The sequence below is a fragment of the Pinus tabuliformis genome, chromosome 8 (genome assembly GCF_031772625.1).
Source record: "Pinus tabuliformis cultivar Carrire ecotype Pingquan chromosome 8, CPIR1, whole genome shotgun sequence".
In the NCBI taxonomy this organism is placed as follows: domain Eukaryota; kingdom Viridiplantae; phylum Streptophyta; class Pinopsida; order Pinales; family Pinaceae; genus Pinus; species Pinus tabuliformis.
The window spans coordinates 1,214,755,124-1,214,779,855 of NC_142294.1; the positions used below are offsets into that span (position 1 = coordinate 1,214,755,124).

General features: G+C 36.2%; 1 protein-coding gene across 1 annotated transcript; it reads left to right on the forward strand.

The window, feature by feature from the left end:
• Positions 1 to 15,182: 15,182 nt before the first annotated feature.
• LOC149239755 (acyltransferase GLAUCE-like) lies at positions 15,183 to 20,710 on the forward strand. Its single transcript, XM_089367186.1, has 2 exons — positions 15,183 to 15,862; positions 19,682 to 20,710. The coding sequence occupies exons 1-2, from the start codon at positions 15,425 to 15,427 to the stop codon at positions 20,531 to 20,533; spliced, it is 1,290 nt and encodes a 429-aa protein (XP_089223312.1). The 5' UTR covers positions 15,183 to 15,424; the 3' UTR covers positions 20,534 to 20,710.
• The last annotated feature ends 4,022 nt before the right edge of the window (positions 20,711 to 24,732 follow it).

Here is a 24,732-nt window from a genome sequence, read left to right on the forward strand (position 1 = left end):
CACCTGGGAAGATAGAATGGAGGATTGGGTAATCATTTGACACATGATGGTCTTTGAGGATGAGATAGGGCATCCAACAGAAAGAGTAGTCGTGGAGGACCAATATTCTTTGAGGGTTGGGGAGTCCAAGATAAGAATAGTCCTCATGCAACACACCCTGAGTACCCAAGAAGGGATGTTTCGAGAGAGACAACGATGAGGGTGTCTATAAATCATTGGTCTCGCAAATATTGATCTCAGATCTTGTGGAGATAAGGAGTTGTTAGTCAAGGCCTTGCTATGTAACAATTTTGGTTGATATGATGCTATACAAGTGAGTTACCAATCTGAATTCATCTTATGAGAAATTCTTTAGATTAAGAAAGTCCAAGTACCATTATGAATACCTCCCTAGTTAAGAGGGAGTGTTGAAAAGTGTAACTAGGTTCGGTCTTCATATGACATGTAATTATGATTTTATGTAATGAGATGTAAAGAAGAAGAAGAAAAATTATTATATTGACTTGCTTCATGGGTTTCATGAGCAAGAGATTTTATTTTTGAGTAAAGACTCTCATTGAGAATATTTAGGAATTATTTGTCATCTAGTCATAAAATGATAAAGTCATTGTCATGTAATGAAGTCATGTTACACTTTGTAAAAGGTCAAATTTGCCTATGTAAAGTATCCTCCAATACCTTGTCACTTATCTTCTTCAATTCGACCTACAAAGGTGGAAGAATATGCTAGAAGAAGTCAGCCTAACTATTGAGATCATGTCGGCCTAAAGGACATGAGAAGAAGTTTATATATAGCCTAACTCGGCCTCACTTAAGGGCATGTAACTCGACTTGCATCTGATAAATAGAAGTGCGACGAAGGGGCAGCGAAAGAGTTTCTTCTGGGGTAGCGAAGGAGAAGGTTTCTTCTAGGGAAGTGAAAGAAAGGTTTCTTCTGGGCAAGCGAAGGCGGGTTTCTTCTAGGGCAGCAAGAGAAGGATTCTTCTGGGTGACTGAGATCTAGAGACCAACATTCTCAAGAGGAGACCCGTGAAAGCCTAGAGACTGAGATTCTCTAGAGGAAGTCGAGAAAGAGCATTGTGAAGGAGAGAGACCGAGTTTCTCTAGAAGTAGCCGAGGAAATTAGATTAATAACAAGAGGACAGTTGAGAAAGGGAAGAGGTGGAGCATCAAGGATAGTGACAAGGTTCTTGGGAGGATACTAGAGTCAAGGGTTTGTGTCATGGTCTTGGTACTCATCAATTGAAGATCTAGAAGAAGAATTTTGATCGGGTTTTCCTCTCAAGAGGCGAGAGGTTTTGGCCCTGGCTGACAAGCCTACATACTGTGTCACTTGTCTTTTATTGTGCATATTGGTAATTTCCTTAATGAAGAAAATACTATAAGCTAAGAAGCAAAAGTGTATCACAAACAATTATCAAGAAGAGAAATCATTTAACCATCCGTGCCCTAGATTTCTTAACAACTTGTACCATGGAAATATTAATATGATGGTAATACCATACCAAGGACACCTATACCATGGTAATACCAATACCAAGCTTGTACTAACACCTGCAACCAATCATCAAACATTTGTAATCTGCAATAGAAACCATAAATAAGTACAAAACCTGCACATAAGCGAATCAATCACACACTCAAGCCACATGCAACACATTCATATAAAATACATGCCCAGGTTGTGTTAAATTGGAAACTAGGGCCAAACTCCATGTGGGTCGGCTTATTTATGGCAGCTGATATTTTTATTGGATCCCTCTCGTCGAGAGGTGTAGGATTGATCCAAAGATCATCCGATTCCGATAAGTATTTATGGAGATATGAATTTATTTTGTTTATGTAATTATAGTCAAGCCGACCAACGCTTATGTAGGCTCTAGAAGCCCAACCGACGTGTCTATTCAACCTCTACATTTTTAGTATAAATAGATGAGGATTTTATGTCATTTAAACATATATTCTTGAGTGATCTCCTCCTCTCCACGTCTTGGGTTTTTGGAGAAGGAGAGTCACAAAAGGAATATGATGTCCTTGTTTGATGATGCCCTAGCCAACGTATGTTGATCCAGCACAGGGACAAGAAGACTCTTATTCGCACCACAGTTAGTCACAGGTAAACTGTGTGGTAGGCCGCAGGCTATACCACCACAACAAAAACTTGCATGGGTCTATTTTGGGGTTGTATTGTGCCCTAATCTCCAGCGTTGAAGCAGAGGGATCACACTAAGTCTATACACAGATACTCACTATCAATGAAGACTCTTTCAACGCAGCAAATGAAGACTCATATACGCTGACCTATCTGCAGCAAATAAGACACATATACGTTGGCAAATGAGACACATATACGCTGGTAAATGGAGACTCATATACGCAGGAAAATCTGCTGTAAATGATAACATATATACACACAGACAATAGAGATACTTTATACGTAGGCAATGGAGGCCAAGGTATGTAGCCGCAGTGATAACAAGCACGGAAGAACCATAGGTACAGCCGCAAGCATAGCATGGTAGCCGCAGTGATACAGTCAGCCGCAGTAATGAAACCACCGTCGAGATCCCACACAATCAATGAAGAATGCATACACAGTCAATAGCAACGAAGCTATGAAGAGCCGCAGTCATATATGAAGCCGCAGTGAGCCGCAGTTATATATGGAAACGTAGTTAACCGCAGTTATATATGGAGCCGCAGTCATCTCCACATGAAGCTGAGGCCAAGGGTTTGACTGCACCTCGCTATAAGAACAGTCATCAACTCGGGTGACAGTAGCCTCAGAATATAAGTAGATAAGCATATCTCGGTGCTCTCACAATAGTGCATTCGCAGTCACAATGAGGAAAAGGTTTACAATTATACGGTGGCATACATGTAGCAGCCCTAACACAATGGAACAGCAGTGAGATGGTGGCATATGTGTAGCAGCTCCAACACAATGAACAACAGTGATAGAACTCTCAGCAAACTATCTCTGCAGAATCGTGTTGATGAAATAAGTTTCCATGATGCACAATATTCAGATCTGCGATCTCAATCTAAATATCAGTACTGTACATTTGCTCAGCATATTAATATGCAGTCACCATGACAAGGATCATAAGCAGTAATGTTTCTAATGGTTATAGTCTCTACATAATGAGAATGATAAAGATGAATAGTCTCAGTTCATGATGATGAAAGATGCAGTGTAAATGGACATGTTAAGCAAGGGCAACATGATGATGAATGACGTACATTAGCAAGGGCAGCATGATGATGAATGAAACAGTGGGCATGATAAATAATGAGCAGCATGATGATGAGAGCAGGAGCAGCTCAGTCATCAAGGTTCAATACATGTGACAGTACAACATGGTGTCACATAGTTGTGTGCAGCAAATGGACGAAAGGTAGCACTACGATAGGTGAAGTCGTCACCTTGGAGAATCAGTTGAAGTTGAATGTCTACAACTGATCTCATCATTATAGAAGACGATCTATGCTCAGATCTAGACAAGTCAAAGTGTTGACTTCTGTTGTAAATGTACTCTCTCTCTCTTTCTCTGCTGAACTTTGAAGATAAAAGAAGAATTGATCAAGGGTTTCCCCACACGTTGTGGGGTTTGTCCCTGGCTCGCGCCATATCTTGTGTCCTCTTGTCTTGACTTGTCTTCTGCGACTTTATATTTATGTTCTATCTGCAGTTTATTGTAATGTTGATGTGATTGCTAACAGTGAAAATTTAAATAAATTGCTCTAGCATAGAATATACCTAATCTTAACATGGTATCAGAGCTGAGGTGAAGACAATGCCCAAGCAAGAGTGAAATAGCAATCACCGAAGACAGTTGGGACAAGACAAAAGGATTAATGGGTTCCTCATAATTCAGTGAGGGTGGATTCATAGCAAAGAATGTTATCAGAATGGCGCAGCGGAAGATTTTGGTGGTCCATCTTAAGATCACCTCATTGGGAAGTTCGGATCTAAGGGTGGAAGGAAAGACGGATGCCTTGTTCAAATAAGTTCGGCCGTTATAAGAAGGAGTGTCCGAATGGCAGAGACACATCTCTTGATGAAGATAACAATCATTCCTGGGACATCTTCAATGATCAAAAGAATGACTGGTAATGCAGGTCATCAAGGAAATGGTCGACTCTTCCACGAAAGCAAGGAACCCCAAAATCTCTTTTATGTACCTGATCGAACCTGATGTCTATCTCGGAAATGGAAGTCAAAGGTTACAAGGTGGCACTTATCGATGGAAAGGTACGTGTTTGAAAATAGATTTTTTTTTAAAAGATGTTTTTGAATTCAGGGTTGTATCAAATTGCAGGAAGTCCACTGGGGACCATGTCCATTGACTCAGCACCGAAGGTCTGCGAGACAAATGGTGACTAGGATGCCTGAATTCAAAAAGAAGCATGAAGGTACATGTCTGAAATGTACCAAAGGAAAATATTATAAGGGTACCATTCCCCTCATGCAGCAGGTTCACAAGTTTGGAACAACCCGAGGAGTTTGAGAATCATGATCAAGGAATCTCATGTATACAGGTGGAAGAAAGCACTCTATGGCTTGAAGAAAAACACCTCAGGCATAATATGAGAGGATTGATAGCTGTCTAATGCAGCTGAGATTCACTAGGAGTGAAACCATTACTCGAAGGTTGTAGATGATAAACCTCTCGTACCGGCACTTATGTCTGACAGGTGCAGACCCTCTCATTTATAGGAGACAGAGGGAGTTGGATTCTGAATGTGAGAAGATAAGTTGCAAGCTTGTGACTGCCTCGAAGATCTTAACTTTCAGAAGTTATATGGTAATGATGTCGGACCAGATTTGGGAAATGCCTTTGAGTTTCATAAACTCATTCACATTGATGTACTTGGAGAACCTTTGTCTGGACGTATGGGATGCAGTTAGCATGGTGAGCTCATATTTGAGCCTCACTGGATTGGTGCCAAGAATATTCTGAGATATCTTCAGGGCACAATCTCTCATGGATTGAGATACACTGGCGGAAATATGAAACCACATGATTATTCGAATGATGAGTGGGCAGGAAGTATGGAGGATCACTAGAGCACTTCCCAGTGTTGTTTCTCTTTGGAATCTACCTCGATATCCTGGATGAGCAGGAAGCAGAAGTCAGTGACTCTGAGCAGAATACATTGCTGATAGCATGGCCTTCTGTGAGGTAGTCTGGTTGTTGAAACTCTTCAGTGAGCTGTTTGTACACATGATGAATACCACTGTGATTCTCTGTGACAACTAGAGGTGGGATTCGATTATTGAGGAATCTCGTATTCGACAATTGCTCCAGCAGATAGACATCAATTACTGCCTTATCTAGGATATGGTAAGTCGATGATCAAGGAGGCTCCATCACACTGAGATGATGTACAAGACAGAGCCCTGAGGAAAGATCAAATTTGTGATTTTCCCGAACAACTTGGAGTCGTCGAGAGACCTTTGTAAAAGGGTCCTGCATGCTACATACATTGAGCTCTAGGAGCTTTGGGGGGCTTGCAGTTCTATTGGAGCAACATACGACCACAGGGTGACTCACCCTCCCCTGGTGGTGTGCACTGAAACAAGATGATTCGCTCTCTTGTGGGACAAGATGATTCGCTCTCTTGTGGGACAAGATGATTCGCTCTCTTGTGTAGCAGGATGATTAGTTCTCCTGTGAGGCCTGGATTGATGTGTTCTCCATGGCGATTGTAGCAGGATTGATGTGTTCTCCTGTGAGGCCTGGATTGATGTGTTCTCCATGGAAGCCTGGATTGATGTGTTCTCCATGGCGATTGTAGCAGGATTGATGTATTCTCCTGTGAGGACAGGATTGATTAAGTTCTCTTGTCGAGGCTTCCTACCCATGCAATCTGGGACTCATGGGAAGTACCTCTCATCTGATCAATGAGTAGGAAAATGAAGTTAGGGACCATAGTGATACCAATGGATGCATCGTTGTATCTACCGTACTCCCTACGCTAGGATGTCCTCCATTGATCTGGGATCAATGATACTGGTCTGAGACCAGTGGTAGGAGTTGTACATACTATGATGCTAACTTCGGGTCGGCTGAGACTGGTCTGGGACCAGTGGTACATACTCCGAGACTGACTTCGTGTCAGTGCAGTACTGGTCTGGGACCAGTAAGAGTCGTACATACTATGACGCTGACTTTGGGTCGGTTGAGCCTAGTCTGGGACCAGTGGTACGCACTCTGAGACTAACTTCGGGTTAGTGGAGAATGATATGACTCATTCTCGATCAATTCTTCTTCTTCATAGTTCAGCAGAGCTGAGCAGAGCAGAGCTACCAAAGCCAGCAGAGCTGAGTAGAGCAGAGCTAGCAGAGCCAGCAGAGCTGAGCAGAGCAGAGCTAGCAGAGCCAGCAGAGCAGAGCTAGCAGATCCAGCAGAGCTGAGTAGAGTAGAGCAGAGCTAGCAGAGCTAGCAGATCCAGCAGAGCTGAGTAGAGCAGAGCAAAGCTAGTAGAGCTGAGCAGAGCCAGCAAAGCTGAGCAGAGCCAGCAGCAGTAGTGCAAGGCACTAATGGCAGAGATAGTACAGTCGTACATATGGATCAGCGGATGGAGTTCTCCCTAGTTGAGAGGGAGTGTTAAATTGGCAACTAGGGCCAAACTCCATGTGGGTCGGCTTATTTATGGCAGCTGATATTTTTATTGGATCCCTCTCGTCGAGAGGTGTAGGATTGATCCAAAGATCATCCGATTCCGATAAGTATTTATGGAGATATGAATTTATTTTGTTTATGTAATTATAGTCAAGCCGACCAGCTCTTATGTAGGCTCTAGAAGCCCAACCGACGTGTCTATTCAACCTCTACATTTTTAGTATAAATAGATGAGGATTTTATGTCATTTAAACATATATTCTTGAGTGATCTCCTCCTCTCCACGTCTTGGGTTTTTGGAGAAGGAGAGTCACAAAAGGAATATGTTGTCCTTGTTTGATGATGCCCTAGCCAACGTATGTTGATCCAGCACAGGGACAAGAAGACTCTTATTCGCACCACAGTTAGTCACAGGTAAACTGTGTGGTAGGCCGCAGGCCATACCACCACAACAAACACTTGCGTGGGTCTATTTTGGGGCTGTATTGTGCCCTAATCTCCAGCGTTGAAGCAGAGGGATCACACTAAGTCTATACGCAGATACTCACTATCAATGAAGACTCTTTCAACGCAGCAAATGAAGACTCATATACGCTGACCTATCTGCAGCAAATAAGACACATATACGTTGGCAAATGAGACACATATACGCTGGTAAATGGAGACTCATATACGCAGGCAAATCTGCTGTAAATGACAACATATATACACACAGGCAATAGAGATACTTTATACGCAGGCAATGGAGGCCAAGGTATGTAGCCGCAGTGATAACAAGCACGGAAGAACCGCAGGTAGAGCCGCAAGCATAGCATGGTAGCCGCAGTGATACAGTCAGCCACAGTAATGAAACCACCGTTGAGATCCCACACAATCAATGAAGAATGCATACGCAGTCAATAGCAACGAAGCTATGAAGAGCCGTAGTGAGACGCAGTTATATATGGAAACGTAGTTAACCGCAGTTATATATGGAGCCGCAGTCATCTCCACATGAAGCTGAGGCCAAGGGTTTGACTGCACCTCGCTATAAGAACAGTCATCAACTCGGGTGACAGTAGCAGCTCAGTCATCAAGGTTCAATACATGTGACAGTACAACATGGTGTCACATAGTTGTGTGCAACAAATGGACGAAAGGTAGCACTACGATAGGTGAAGTCGTCACCTTGGAGAATCAGTTGAAGCTGAATGTCTGCAACTGATCTCATCATTCTAGAAGATGATCTATGCTCAGATCTAGACAAGTCAAAGTGTTGACTTCTGTTGTAAATGTACTCTCTCTCTCTTTCTCTGCTGAACTTTGAAGATAAAAGAAGAATTGATCAAGGGTTTCCCCACACGTTGTGGGGTTTGTCCCTGGCTCGCGCCATATCTTGTGTCCCCTTGTCTTGACTTATCTTCTGCGACTTTATATTTATGTTCTATCTGCAGTTTATTGTAATGTTGATGTGATTGCTAACAATGAAAATTTAAATAAATTGCTCTAGCATAGAACATACCTAATCTTAACAGGTTGACATCAATACCAACCGTCAATCACTGTAACACAACATCAATGCCAACAATTTAGTGTTACAACAAAGGCATCATAATTTCATGTTTTCCTAGATTAATTTACTTTTGATTTCATGCAAGTGTGTTTCCTTTATGCAAGTGTGTTTTATTGCTACAAAATTTGTGTGCTAAAGAATGGTTTGATTTTAGTCTACCTAGTGAAACAGAGTTAAGCATTCAAAGTAGGAAACTTTAATGTGTGAGGTGCCACTTAGTTGTGCTTTACGCTGATATACCAAGACCATCTTCCACCCAGACTCTTTAATATGATAGGATTTCCATTTTGCAACATAGGTCATTTAGAAATTTGGTGAGGATCCTCTTTCTTATGCATATTGCACAAACTGTCTCACAATCTTACTAACCCTGGTTTGACAAAATAAAGTGCACAATGTATCTCAAACTTCAATTGAAATAAAAAGTATATAAATACACCATCAAAAACTTATTCGTCACATTGTTTCAAATGATGGGGTAAATATTGATCACAAGCAAATAAAAGGTATTAAAGAAATTTCCTTACCTTGTTAAATTGTAGCAATAAAAGGCTTCATTTGACTTGTGCCTTAGTCAAATGGAGAAATTTGAATTTCCACTTCAGCAAGATGACTTGAGTTGCAGTTAGCAGGAGTGACATGGCCAAATCACTCAATTAAGTCAGTCAATTCGAGTTTATGGGAAAGAAGTAGAGTTGTGCATGAGTTGATTACTAAGATCTAGATATCTAGTGGAGTTATATTTAGTGAAACTCAGTTATCTGAGATCTAGTCTAGAATAGAGTCAATATGAGTTTAGTTGAGTAGTTGTAACTATTGTTAACTCACTAATCTCTTAGTTAACTAGTCAATTTACTAAAAATAACCCTAGTCATGCATGCAATTTGAATTGCCTAGTGGAGTGGAGGAAAAAGGCATAATTGTAATCATTATTGTATACTAGTGAGTGTACAGAGTTTGCATTGAGAAAGTGAGTTATTTCTCTTGGGATTTGCACAAGGAAATAGGAGCTTCCCTATTTTTTAGGAGCAGGAATTACGCAAGGAAATATGAGGAAGCAAGAGACCTATTTTGCCTAAGTATTGGGCAGAGCAGACTAAGGAGGTGGAGATCAGTATTGCAGCGCAGAGGGAGATTCAAGCATTGAAGTTATCATTTTAACATATCATTGTTCTCATTTGATATAATAAAAACAGAGGATGGGTTTTTCCTAGTTGGGTTCCCCAGTAAAAAAATGTGTTCATTGTGATTAAATGATTGCATGTGTTTCTATTGTCAGTTTTCCTTCTGTAGAATTTAGTAGAAGAAATTTTTGTCTATTGATTTCAATCTGATTTCATTAGCAGCTACAAATTTCGAGTTATTTCTACATGGTTTTAGAGATATTGAAAACTACATAGAAATCAAGTTCCTAATCATCTCTCAAAGAAATTTCGAATAGCAAATTTTTGGTGCAAGTATTTTCTTTAGTGCAGGAACAATGACTTTCAATGGATTGAGGCTTGAGTATGCATTGGAGGGAAATTCAAATTTTTGTGCTTGGAAAGATAGGATGGAAGTTGTGCTAGATGACAATGGAGTTTTAGAGTACACAAAAATAGATATTCCAAAACAAACAGCATTAGATGCACAACAACTAGCCTAATGGAAGAAAGATATTGCAAAATCCAAGAGGATTATCTGGGAGGGAGTCAAAGACCATGTGATTTCGAATTTTCATGGAAAGGAGACTACTTATGCCATGTGGAAAACCCTCATAGACCTATTCCAAAGCGATAGTGATGTCAAGAAGATGACATTGAAATATGAGCTCAGGAACATTCAAATGGGTAAAAATGAAATTGTTGTTCAATAGCTATCCAGATTCACTCAGGTGAGAGATGAACTTGGAGGAGTATGAGAGACTATGCCATCATTTGAACTTGTGAGATTAACACTCCTTGGTCTACCAAATTCCTCACACAACTATCAAGATTCAGTTAATGGAAGAGACAAGCTCCTAGATTGGGAGAGACTTTGGTCTAACTTGGTGTAGGAGGAGATCAAAAGAAACACTAGAGATGGTGTCACATCCAAAATTGATGAGGAGGAAAACCTTACTTTAGCAAGCAAAGGAAAGAAAACCAAAGGCAAAAGATACCTAGGAAAGGTAGAATCCAGCCAGAACCATGGCAGGAAGAAAGACCTTAGTAAAATTAAATGCTTTCACTGCCATGAGTATGGACACTATGCAACCAAGTGTCCACACAATTCAAGTTAGATTTCACCCTAATTTCATGCATGTCTAGTATTGTACAAGGTAGTGTATGATACTTAAACTTTGGTGCTTCATTTCATATGACAGGAAATAAGGAGTTCTTCGGTATCTTAGAGGAGAAGGACCTAAAATTATACATAGAGCTTGGATATGATAGAAGGCATAGTACCAAATGGATTGGCACTATCACCTTTAAGAGGGAGTTAGGCTCCCATCTTCACCTATAGAATGTAATGTATGTGTCTGGTCTAAAGAAAAATATAGTTTTTGTAGTTGTACTAGAAGACAAAGGATATGATGTGGTATTCAGTAGAGAAAAGGCCTATCTAAAGCATGTTTCTTCTAGATAGGTTAAGCAAATTGGTATTCAAGTTAGAAATCTCTACAAGCTAGAGGTGGATGCATGCATTTCCATTAGAAAAATTTTGATACCTAGAATGGGTCTCTTAAGGAATATTATAAATAATAATGGAAATAATAAAATAAGATTGGATTACATCATCAAATTTTGGAGGGAAAAAAAAACTAATTTTTCAATTCATATTTTCAACTTATCTGCCTACAGTTTTACTCAATTTTTTGGCAAAAACACTTGTTTGATGTCGAATTTAATTCCTCATCCAAAAAGTACCCATGTTACATACTTTTTATGGACAATGCTACATGAAAAATGAGAAATACATGAAAAAACATGATTGCAATCATGCTTTTAGCGGGTTAGTAGATCCGTCTTGACGCTTAGTAGATCCAGAGTTATTATGGATCTAAGTTGATAATTAATTTATCTCAAATTAATTAATTAAAAAAAATCCATATCAACACATGTCATATTGATCATGCAATATTGAGAACCTGTGGTATTGGTCCATTATATTCTAAGAAAAACTTTTTACAATTTAAGAATTTACTAGTAGTAAAGTTTACCAATCATTTAATTTGTATGGCTACACTAATTAACCTACTTTCAAATGAAATCATTTTCTCTATGGGATTCTATGTGCAAGTATTGTTCATTGCAGCGAATAGGAGCGCATACTTTTTGTCCTCCTTCTTTCAATTAATTTTTGACACGTGTCCTCCTTCTTTCAATGGACTTGACAGCTTGTGAACCGCTCAGGGGTATTGGGGACCTCCGCCTATGGCTTTGTTTCCTTCCCCGTTGATATCCTCTATCCTATAACCACTCTCGCTACCTATTGAATCTAGTCATTATAGTGAGGCGACACTAGCTTTTCAACTCCCACCTTTGCACTTGTATTTTCTTACTCTGCCAATGGGTGATCAACATCCTATACTATTCTATTTTTTCTTGCCTCCACGGATTATACTTCGAGTACCAAAGCTTTTACCCAGCGAACCATCCAAAATGGGACTTGACTAGGTAACGAAACCTCGGTTAAGCCCGTTTACGATGAATGGATTAATGATTTCTTTTTGCAGGTGATGTGTTTATCTCATGGTATGGTTATGAACGATGGTATAGCTCCATCCCTACTACAAATATCTCTAGGTACCTTTACCTCCTATAATGCATAAGGTGGTGTCCCCACTTATGTTACTTTGGCTTTGGTAGCTTGTGAGCCGCTCAGGGGTACCGAAACACCAACATCAAACACTGCCCATTCAAACAAATGCAGACTCAACGGCCCCTAGGGCATATACTCATACACCAGCATCTTCTCCCCGTCGTCGATATAGTACCTGAGGAGACCCACGAGGTGTCGATGTCTAACCTTGGTAAGGACGATGATCTCTGCCTGGAACTCGCTCAGCCCCTTGCTACTCACCTTCGTTGCCTCCATCCGCTTCACGAAAATCTTTATATTGTCGAAGGTTTGTTTTCTCCGCATAGGTTACCACGGATCCACGACCACACGAATCAATAACACTAGTTTGAATATTTTGTAAGCAAACTCCTCTGGACATACTACTGTGCTTTTGTGCTTCTCCCAACAACTATTAAAAACACAACAGATTCAGTTCGTGCCTGATAACCTCACCATAGAACACAACAAGTATAGCCAATACAACTCTCCTCAATGGAATCTCATTGACTTCAATAGTATTTTTCTCCGAATCCTCAATGCCATAAAGTTATTTGAAATCAATTCATAAAACTCAAATTAATGCAACTAATAGACCATTCTAGAGATTTGATGGCCAAATTCCTCGTTGGAAAATATTTTCTATTTGATTTTGTTTGAAGTGCTCTGAATTGGCTCAGGACGACAAGATTTCTCTCATACACTTGTGGGACAATAGACCCAACAACCATAATAAATACTAAGAAAAATTAATGTGGCTCAGGAGGACAAGATTTCTCTCATAAAATTGTGCGACAATAGACACAACAACCATAATAAATATTAAGAAAAATTGATGGGGCAAGTGGCGATGTGTATAATTATATTCTAACATTTTACAATCCACGTTTTATAATATCGATTTTTTATGATCATAATCTCACAAACATGGAGGAGAATTTGCATAATGACGGAATGTATGACAAGAAATATGGTGGGAGGTTATTGATTCCTTCTTATAACTGCCACATGTTAGATCTGTAAAAACATTTGTCACCCTCATATCTCGACATGTCAACGCAAAATCATTCTCAAACCGAATGACGATGGCATATGAACGAATCAAAGGGTCCAATATCTGCATAGTTTCAATAGGATGAGGTGTTTTCACTTGCATTGTTATTCATTCTGGTCAAAGGTCAGAGTAGTGAGGAAGAAAGAGTAACAACATGTAGTGACCATGGCAGTGGGAAATGGTATGATGGTTTCAACTTATTCCAAAACATCCTCCAATACATATCTCAAATTGACTAGGCACATAAAAGATCCATTGGAAGTGTTTTGATAGGTTCATTGTCGTGTTAAATTAACCATTGAATATATATATCAATGCCCAGTCAAAGTTGACACTCATTGTAACTATATTTCATGAGAGCTTATTCGTAAAGACATGCTCCTTCACGTCATCTTTAACATGTCACATGTAGTGGTGGTATTTGAAACAAGTTGAGAGTAGTATACTTAGTCAGTGAATGACATGGATGGTCAAAAGGAGTGCCAAAGAAAACTTTGTCCATGAAGTATAATTTGATGAACATCGTAGAGGGCAAAAATGTGCATAAAATTTGTTATAAACTATGTTTACATATACCTCCACCTGTACGTTGAATATGAAGTAATGAGAAACCAAAACACTACACATGATATTCACAAAAGGTTCAATCCTAAAATGGTTGGTCTGCCAAACATGGTCGCTGCTCTTTGAATTTCCTGCAAAATAAATGAAACCAGTGTTAATTAAAATATTGGATTGATATAAACCTTGAATATTCATGTAACGCAGTTTATGACATAAGGTATGGTGTCATTTTGTTTCATTTAATAAATTTAGGGGTGATGAAATGTTTGTAAAACGTGGATTAATAATGACTTTTATAACTCTTTGACCCTTTGGTTTGGTGATACCTGTAAGAGTATTTCAAGCTCATGAACCTATGGATTTACATTCTATCCCCATAAAATGTAACATCAAATACATTTTTGAAATTATTATCACATTGGCACATGGTCTTTAGATCAAACATTGGATACAAGCTAACTGGCCTAAGGGAGAGGTAGATCTACGAATAGGCCTAAGGGAGAGGTAGATCTGCGAATAGGCCTGATAAGGTTTTTCACAATTATCTTTTCCAATGTGGAAGATAAGGAACATATTTTTGAAGGAGGGTCATATTTTCTTAATAATGTAGGACTTTACATGAATATCAACTAAAAGAGAAATATGACGAACTTATTTAAGTTTATATATATATATATGAATATGATTAACAACCAAAATAAGATTTAGAGTCTAATCTAATTATTTTATATATCAAAATGATGAAAATTATAAATTTTTAGATGATTTTTTTTATTATTAAATCTGACCCACCCTTCTAATTTTTTTCTATTCAATAAACAAAAATTTTAAAAGCACTATTTTGAAATAAACATCCCTATCAACTCAAAGACAAATAAGACAAACTTATTTAGTTTTTTAGAAAAGTTATATATATATATAGAATTTAGAATCTAATATAATTATTTTATATATCAAAATAATAATGAAAATTATATAATATTTTTATTAAACCTACCCACTCATCTAATTTTTCCTATTTAATAAACAAAAAATTTAAAATCACTATTTCAAAATAAGCATGTGTATCTACTAAAATAGAAATATGAGGAACTTATTTCTTAAGATATAATTTTTTTTAATGTGAAATTAAAAAAAAAAAAATTATCTCAAGAAATTTCATTTCTCTCCATACTTAATATATCATAATTATAAATTTATAATAATTTTTAAATTTCCGCGTTCCTAAATACCATGGCTAATTTTAATTGTTTGCACAACTTTATTAATCTTAAACTAGTTTTATTTCATATGAATCCATGCTCAGAGTCGTTGAATTTAAAATGTTTGAGAAATCTATATATATATACACACTCTTTATTGCTTCATACCTAACCCCTATGACCATAATTTTAAGACTTGGAATGTCGATGAAACCAATTGTCGTGGAAGGAACGACGTGTGCTACGTCACTCTGTATCGAATCTGGCAGGAACAGTACCGTGGACGATTCTTATGTTACAAAAAGGAAATTATCCTCACCTCCAATACGTGCTACTAAAGCAATGCCCATAAAATGCATTCACGCTTACACTGCGCTCTGAGGAGCCATTTAATGGATTGCAGAAACCTTACCTGCACTTTAATATTAACAACGACCACACGTCAATTAATATGAAAGCTTCGCGATCACTTCTCAACTGGCACCCAAAAGTAGAAATCTCATCGAAATTATCACAGCAGGCCTCCTCGAGACGCGCATCTAGTTATTGTTAAGTTCCCCAAGAAAACTAAATCTCAGATCACTGAGCATCTGGGCTTGCTCTCTGCGTGTGTGTGATTTCAATGGAGGAAATAAGATCGCGGGATCAGGTTTTAGACCTTAAAATCACAGTGGAGAAGCCGTTCCTTGTATTTCCTGCCGAAGAAACAGAAAGGCGATCCTTTTTCCTCTCCAACTTCGACCAGAATTTAGTGTTCACGGTGGAGACCCTGCATTTCTTCGGTAAAGGAATGGAGGACGTCGCTCAGATAGTTGCCAGTGCTCTGAGTAAATTGTTGGTTCCCTATGACTACATGGCAGGGAGACTTGACCTCAATTCCAAGGAGGGTCGGCTTCAAATCGACTGTAACGGTGGAGGGGCACTTTTCGCTTCTGCCATGAGTGAGTTGACATTGGATCAGCTACCAGATATCGCATATCCAAATCCAGCGTTTGCACAACTGATTTTACAGGAGTATGGAGCTGAAAAGCTCCAAGACTTGCCCCTCTTATTCTTGCAGGTGTGCATATATTTTCATGGTGGTTTCTTTGCTTATTTATTTCGAATTTATGGTGGTTTCTTTGCTTGTTTATTTCGAAATTGATGTGACAAACTTATGGAAACCATGGGATAAGTTTTAAAAAATAAAAGTCAGTTTCGATATACAATTTCTTGCACTTAACTGTCCAAGGATTCTTAGATATTTTCACAAATTGGTGTCCAATCTTTTTGGAAATAGGCATAGAATTTTTTTGGAAATAGGTATGGTTTTTTCATAAAAAAAAATTGGATGCAGGTATACTTTTTGTGGCCGTTCAACTTTGATTTTTTGGAAATAAGTGTAGAATATTTTGGCTAAGTTCGGCTGTTCCCACCACCCTGAACTCTTCATCTCGACCTCGCTTCTTCACCAACTCAATATCTAACCTTAACTTTCATGTAACCTTTAGTCCTTTATCCCTGTGTTGCCGGTCAGGGCGGTTCTTATTTCGTATCCTATAGCATAGTAAATACCCCTGATATGGGACTGATATAACACCATATAACACGCCGCGCTTTTTTTTCTCTCTCATCACCGTGGGGCGTGTTATATGGTGTTATATCGACCCCATGTCAGGGGGCATTTACTATGCTATAGGATACGAAATAGGAACTTCCGTCAACCTGTTCATGGCTATGCATCTTCTACTTATGCTGGAACTGGCTATGAATACCTTCCTGTCTAGTCTTTGCTATTGGTATTGCTGGATTCCACTTCATCATCTGACATCCCTGCTTGAGGTGTTTAAAAAAATTATCAGAATATTTTATGTATTTTATAATTATTTTATGTTTTTTTTGGAATTGGGGATATAATTATGGGTAAGATTGTGATTTTGGTGGTTTAAAATATATTTTTAATTATATAAATGGATTTATTATTATGAAAACTGTTTTAAGCAATTGAGCAGATTATATAATTTAAATTTATGATTTCAACATTTCTTTATTAAATTTCTAATAAAATTGGCAAAATTAAAATTGTCAAAATAGAAAAGCTAAACTAGAAATTAAAAAAATAAAAAGTCAATTGAAATACACATTTAAAATTCTAAAATGTTTGTTATCTAAAATGTTTGTTATTATTATTATTTATGGGAAAAATATAAATGATTTTTAGAAATGCCTATTTTTTTGGGTGGCTAAGTTGGGTTGCTCTGGACATTATATTTATGTGTCAAAGTCTTTGATGACCTACAACTTGCACTTGCCTCATTTAACTTGGGTCTCTGTCTTTTTATATATATATATATATTGAAAATAAGTAAAATTTTAAAGATATATTTATGTTGACAAAATTATTTAAAATTCAAAACATATATTTAATGTTTTTCATATAACTAAGATCTCATTAGTAATCACATTTTTTTAGTATAAATTTATTTTAATTCAAAATTTAAATAATAATTTAGAAAAAACTATATTTAATTTAATAAATATAATATTTCAATTGAATTTAGTGTTTATAAAAAATAATTAGAAATTGAAATTTATTAAATTGATCCACTAAATTATAAAAATTGATATATAATTGAAGAAAAATGTGAAAGATATCTCTTTACTTAAACTTAAAATCTATGATTGAAAATTCTCAATAACCAAATGAAATTATATGTAATACACTATGTATAATCATTTTTGTCCGTAACTATATATAGATATGTAAGCCACTATGTATGATATTTTTGTCCATAACTATATATAATCATTATATATATTAAGTGCAGATATCTATTTAAAACAATCACGAAAATTTATCTTCACTAACCCATATGATGTAGAGCACTTGCTTCCTAAGAGATGGAATAACATGTTAATACTAAAATGAGGTCCAATATAAATAATTACGTGTAATTATTTCTGAGCATCATGTAGTAGGATGCAAAACATCCTCAACTATCATTGTGTGCAAGTTAAGGTATCTAATAAGCAATTAAGACATATACCATTCTAACAGTCTTAGCAGGTTATGGAAGTTTCTCAGGCTTTTTGCTGCTTTATTGCTTTCTAGACACACTCAACTCTCCATCTATTTTCTTCCATAGCTCACTACATAAATATTTGTTATGTACTGATTTGGATCCTTCAGTTAAATTAAATTATTATGGCACAGAAGTACATTTTACAATCCAGGGAGTATATAGATGCATTTTCCAGTATAAATGGGGTTGTTGTGTATACTAATTTTATAGTATGTATTGAATACTGACACAGTTTCATCTGAAGAGCGCACCTGAACTCGCATTCATGCAACTTCATCCAAGCTTGTATTTGATGTATACCTGTGAACTTGGAGATGCATATCTCGTCTTCCTATGTTCATGCAAATGGTCATATCTGTATTCAAAATATGCAACTCCATGCTTGACAATCTTTTAAGGAGCATGAAAAACGAGAAACAGGGTTAATAGGAGACTGAGAAACCATGACATATATGGGCTCGTGGTAGTTAACACAAATAGGCTACTAAATCTATAATTACACTATATTTCATCAAACCTGTACATACTGAGATTCATCATTTTAGGAAGATTCAATGGAAGGTATTCAAGGTACAGCAAGGATGGTTTGGAAAAACATAAGGGCAAGAAACATTCTGTTGAATGTAAAGTCAATAGGGGAGTACAGCTCTCGATGGAAACTGCGAATATTGGATACAGGTGATAACTAAGTCGTGATCTTGATCTACTGATTTATTATGATCTTTGCTTTAAATTCTTTGAAAATGTTAACACAAAATGTAATTTTTTTTAATGTCATATGATCACCTAATCAGACCCCTATGACTTCGTGTCTGGGTTAATAGTAGCCTGAGAAACCATGAGTTATATGGGCTTGTCCTAATTAACACAAGTAGGTTGTTAATTCTATAATCAGTTAATTACACTATATCAAAATTGCACATCCCAGGATTCAGCATTTTGGGACAATTTAATGGAATGTACATCAAAGATGGTTTGAGAAAACGATACATAGATGAAAAACTAAGACATTAACTTGGTTACCACCATTACATCACTATCTTTGCTTATTGTGAGTTTTTGCTGTAAATACTTTGAAAATGTATTCTTTTGATGTTAGATGATCACTCATCAATCTCTGTGTAACATAGTAGTTGGGACAAAGCTACCCATATTTAACAACCCAATCCCAAATAAGATATTTTATTTTTACAAAACTGCTCTGTTATTTTTAATGTAATCCAAATGTTAGAATCTTCAGTTTTAGTGATGTAATCTACATCCAGTGTCTCAACTGTTTTAAGTCTCTTAAGTTTTAGTGAATTCTCAAGGAATTTTTAGAATTTTAAGTTTTAGTGATGTTACTATGTTATTTTTAATGGATTTTAAGTTTTAGTGATGTTACTCTGTTATTTTTAATGTAATCTAAATGTTAGAATCTTAAGTTTTAGTGATGTTACTTTGTTATTTTTAATGTAATCTAAATGCTAGAATCTTAAGTTTTAGTGATGTAATTTACATCCAGTCTCTCAAGGGTTTCAATTTGTAAGGAATTTTCAGAATCTTAAGTTTTAGTGAATTCGCAAAAAAAATATAGAATCCTAAGTTTTAGTAATATAATTTACAATGTCTCAAGGTTTCAATTCGCCAAATTCATTATATATTGAAAATTACATTTTAAACCATTTAAATTCACGATATTACCAAAAATTATATTGCCTAGAGTAAAAGTATTAGACTGCTCAGGTATCTTTTGCTTTAATTTTTTTTAACTGGTTCCATATGGCCACTCAATCTTGTGGAGGGTTTAATAATAGCTATCTATAAATCTTTGGCAGGTAACCAGGTTCAAATGTGGAAGCTTTGTCATCGGGCTGGGAATGAATCACACTCTGTTGGATGGATTCTCAGCTGTGGATTTTATGAGAAATTTAGCGTCTGTGGCGAAAGGAGAAAGCCTAGCCGTCGTTCCCCAGCCGGATCGTAACCGTCTGAAGGCTAGAAACCCTCTTCACATAAAGCACGAGCACCTGGAATTCACAAAGTTTTCGAACAGGCCAAACCCTAGCCAGTCGGAGCCCAAATCTTGGTCCAAACTTTCGTGCAAGCTGTTTCCCATCTCCGGAGAAATGCTAGACCGTTTGAAAAGGAAGGCTGGGCAGCAATGCACCAGCTTCGAGGTTCTCACAGCACACCTATGGCAAGCCCACGCTATTGCAGTGGAGAGCCCCTTGGAGAAAACCTGCACAGTGTTATTTGCAGTGGACATAAGATCGAGGATGAATCCACCGTTGCCCAGGGAATTCGCGGGCAACGCGGTGTTTCCCGGGTATGCTCGAGCAACGGCCAAGGAGCTGAAAGAGGCGTCGCTCAGCTGGTGCGTGCAGAGAGTCCAGGAGGGCATAAGCAGAGTGACGGATGAATACGTTCGCTCTGCAATAGATTGGCTGGAAGTGTACAAAGGGGTCCCCTGTGCGGACAGGGGCATCGTCATTTCTCCATGGAAGAGATTGGGATTTGAGGAAATTGAGTATCCATGGGGGAAGCCCTTGTACTCGGGGCCGGTGATAAACAGCTGGATGGATTTTGTGCTGCTGCTTCCCAATCCGGACAAAGAAGGATTGAACGTCTTCATGGCACTGGAAGATCATCATATGGAAAAATTTCGGTGCCTGATAGAATCGTGTTAGTATTTTCAGTTCACTCCCATCTTCCTTCCAAGACAATCTGTCTATGTATATTCTCCTCAGGAAATTCCAGAAAGGGATGCATATATTTCATCCTCCAACACTACCCTTTATACAGTAATGGTTTGGTTGTTTTTTAATGAGCTAGACTAATGGCTTTCATTGGATTTTATTTCTTTAGCTAGCCCTTTACCAATGAGATATTAAATTTCTAGTCCTTTGTTAATGAGCATTACAAATCATAGAAATTCAATCGGTAAAGTCTTCCCTCTGTGTGCACTATAATGACTTCATGCATAATTGGAAGACCTCCCTCAACATTCCTCATCATGCAGTTTTGATTTTTTGGGATTGGTCAAGACTGGTGGCGTTCATTGGATTGGGTTTACTTAGCTCCTCTGGCATTGAGATTTTGAAAATTTAGATGCCGATAACGGTTGAATAGAATGGAAATTACTGGTACTTTGCATTTAACTTCGTCATGACGGGATGTAATCATGCTGGAAGAGAAAATGCAACCTATTTACAGAACAACCAATCTCCTTAAACTGTTATTTCTATTATATATATACACACAGGGGATGCCGCGCCAGAATTCGTTGCATTGATTGGTCTTGACTTTATTGGAAAGAATTCTTTAGCAGGCCACAGGTTGCTAGGCAAGGAAAGCCGAGGAAGTAGAATTAACGAGTTGGTACCTCTTTTATGGAGAATGACCTAAATTGTTTATGATTGGTTGGAGGATGACCTAAATCGTTTATGGTTGGTTGCTTATAACTTGTTTATGGTTAATAATAGAATATTGCTCACAGGTCCTTCAATGAAGTTTGTTCAAATTTTCATGGCAATAGGATTGTGTGCCAAGGTGTGTAGAGTTTGTATGTTGTGTTTTTTTATGAGACTTGAACCAGCTTTAATTAGAGAACTACTTAGAGAGGAGAGGGAGAAATTAGATGAAAATTAATTGGTATTGTGATATTCAACATTTGTATGAACATATTTATTGACCAGTATTGATATAGGTGGATTATAAAATTCATTATATTTAATTAGTGTTCGTAGGTTTTGGTAGAAAAGATTCATAACCATTTTAAATGATGTATAATTAATTTAAAATGACTTGTTCAGCAGCATGGAAAGCTCATAATCAATGCAACTAATGAATTACATTTTGTTATGTTATAAGATAAGTAGGTTACAAAACCTACCGGATTTTATTATACCTTGTTTAGTTGGTAGATAATTCTTATATTTGCATTATGTTATATAATATAGGCACAAATAATCACTTTAACATTGACTGGTTAGATGATGCCTAATTAATTTAAAATGACTTGTTGGGGGTATGGAAAGCTCATAACCAATCTCATTAATGAATAACATTTTGCTATGTTATAAGATAAGTAGGTTATAGAACCGGTCAGATTTTATTATATTTTGCTTGGTTGGCAGTGAATTCTCATATCTGCATGATATAGGCAAAGATAATCACTTTAACATTGATTTGTAGGTTGGTTGGTAGCAAATGTTTATAACAAATACAATCAATAAGCCACTTTAAAAATGACTTCTTGGTTGGCAATTAAGTCCATTCCCAATATGTGGGCGCTAAGAACTATGCTGGCTATGGATCCCATGAGATTTGATCTCAGGTTAGCTGGTTGGTTGATAGCGATTCCGTGAGATTTGATCATAGGTTGGCTAGTTGGTAGCTAAGGTTTATAAGCAATCCAAATAGTGAGTCACCTTAAAAGTGACTTTGTTGGATGACACTTAAATCCATTTACATTGTGGGAAGCTGTATGATCATAAAAGTCATTTTAATATATCACAAGATAAAAGTGTTTGATCATTGTTCATATACACACCCACACAACTCATCCCAGAGTGAAAAAAGAGAAATTTAACAAGGAAACATAAACTATTATCTCAATGGATTGTGTTGTCCCATTAACATAAAAATTATGATTCTAATTTATTGTTTTCAAAAATTAGCACCCTCCACTAATGTTATATATATAAATAACATAGGAATATAAAAAAATACTTCACATTTAATGTAAAAAGGAAAAAAAAGAATTCACTTTTCTTTATTTTATATGCTTTCTAAAAGTTTTGTTTTTGATATCAATTTTATGCTAAGATCCACACTTATATTTTTAATACTTACTATTAAAACAAAATAAGTTATATATATATATATATAATTTTGATTTTAAATTTTTATGTTTTTATTGTGCAATGTTTTAATGTATAAATATAAATTATGATAAAAATAATGGTAAAATAAATTATTAACAATTTTATTTAAAAAAATATACTTTTATTTTTAAAAAATCCCTCACTCACCAAAAAAAACTTATAATAAAGGAGCTCTTGATGGATTCTCCATTTACACCTACCTTGATCAGGTTATTATTGTGTATGAAACAACTCCCAAATGAAACAGCTATAGTATGGGTATAGCAAGAAGGAAAAAAGTTCAACCACCATGGATAACAAGAAGGTAAAATGATTATTATAAAAGGATAATAAACTTAAAATGATATGACATAAATATGGAAAATAAAGATTTCTCTCCATTATAAGTTTTTTTAGTGTATTAAGTACATGCTATAGGAATACTTCTTTAAAATGCTAAAGAAATTATATTATAAGATTGACATATTGAAACTCCTATATTCATGGTGCTCACAAGTCTATCAAAGCCATGCTTTGTATATCCTATCAAAAGTGGGATAATGCAACTTATGTTGAATGACAATCAAATTAAATTTAAGGGAAATTAGAGTTGTTTACTTTTGTAAAAAGGTTGAAAATGGAAACTTAAAATGTGAACTTTGATTATAAGAATTGTAAAGAGTCAACTTGGAGTTGCAAAATAAAATTGGGAAATGACCAATGTGGAGGGAGGGTCCAAAGAGGATTAGATGCTTTGGTGGATTAGGACATACCAAAGCATGGTTTAAGGTCAACACATGTAAAAATAATTTCATGAAAATGAATATAAAGTTTAGAGACAATGCAAGACTCTTAAGAAATGATAAATCAAGGTAAAGAACACTAATATTCAATACAATTCACATGAGCACACTTGTTTAATAAAATTATATTCAAAACAATAAGGCTTGTAGGCTTATTAAATTTTAATGTATTTTTAGAATTTATTATATTCTTTTTTAATTTCTTTAATGTGATAATGGTAGCTTTAATAACTGTAATAATTTCTTACAGAAATTTACCATTTTTAATAAAGTTTAATAAAATTAAATTTAAAACAAAGTAACTTTTTTTGCCTGGAAAGACTACCATTCCCAATTTATTTTCTATTGTGTATACTAAATACTAGTTTATAAATTTACACAGTATTTTATAGTTCTATAGTGACACATTGTAATATAACAGTTGCATACAAAAATGTAGTGTCAAAATTTGTTGTTACATTTGCGTCTTCGTGGCACAAACAACTTGAATGGATGAACAAATATTAAGTTCTAAAGAATTCATCTAATCATGAAGCAAGGTAATTGAAAAATGAAAAAATATAAGCCAATGTAATTAACAACATGATTAAATGAAATGTGTAAATACAGTAGAGAGCAATTCATGGGTAAATGCAAGATATGACATATAATGCATGGTGAAAAAATTTATATGTTGCATGCAAAATTAAATCAATGACTTGTGACGATTGATTTTGAGAGATTAGATGCCCTCATGTTATTATCAAAGAACCATGCAAATACATAAGCAATGATGCAAGCCAAAAAATGTGAGGGAGATTACTTGTTTATTCAATATGGTGAATATCAACACATAAAGGGAAACAATGTTCTACATACAATCACATATAACTAATTTCTTAATTAAGACACAACCTAGATTGAAATATGATTTATAATCATTAATAACAGGAAACTTAAATACCTTAAGTCATTGTGTTAAAATGTAGTTTTATTAAACTATTGTATATGGCCAACATAATAATAAATCTAACCCTCTCCCTTAATGTTAATATTAGAACAAACATTTTCCCAAAATACTAGCTCCTTTGCGCTTAATTTTATTCTTTGTTTCACAATTTGAAATAGAAACTTCTTATGCTTTACTTCAAGAATTTTTTGACTGTTGTATTTTCTAATTTAATTTTTTTGTGTCGATCTAGCCATCCTCCTATAATTTAAGTACATAATTTTGTCAAA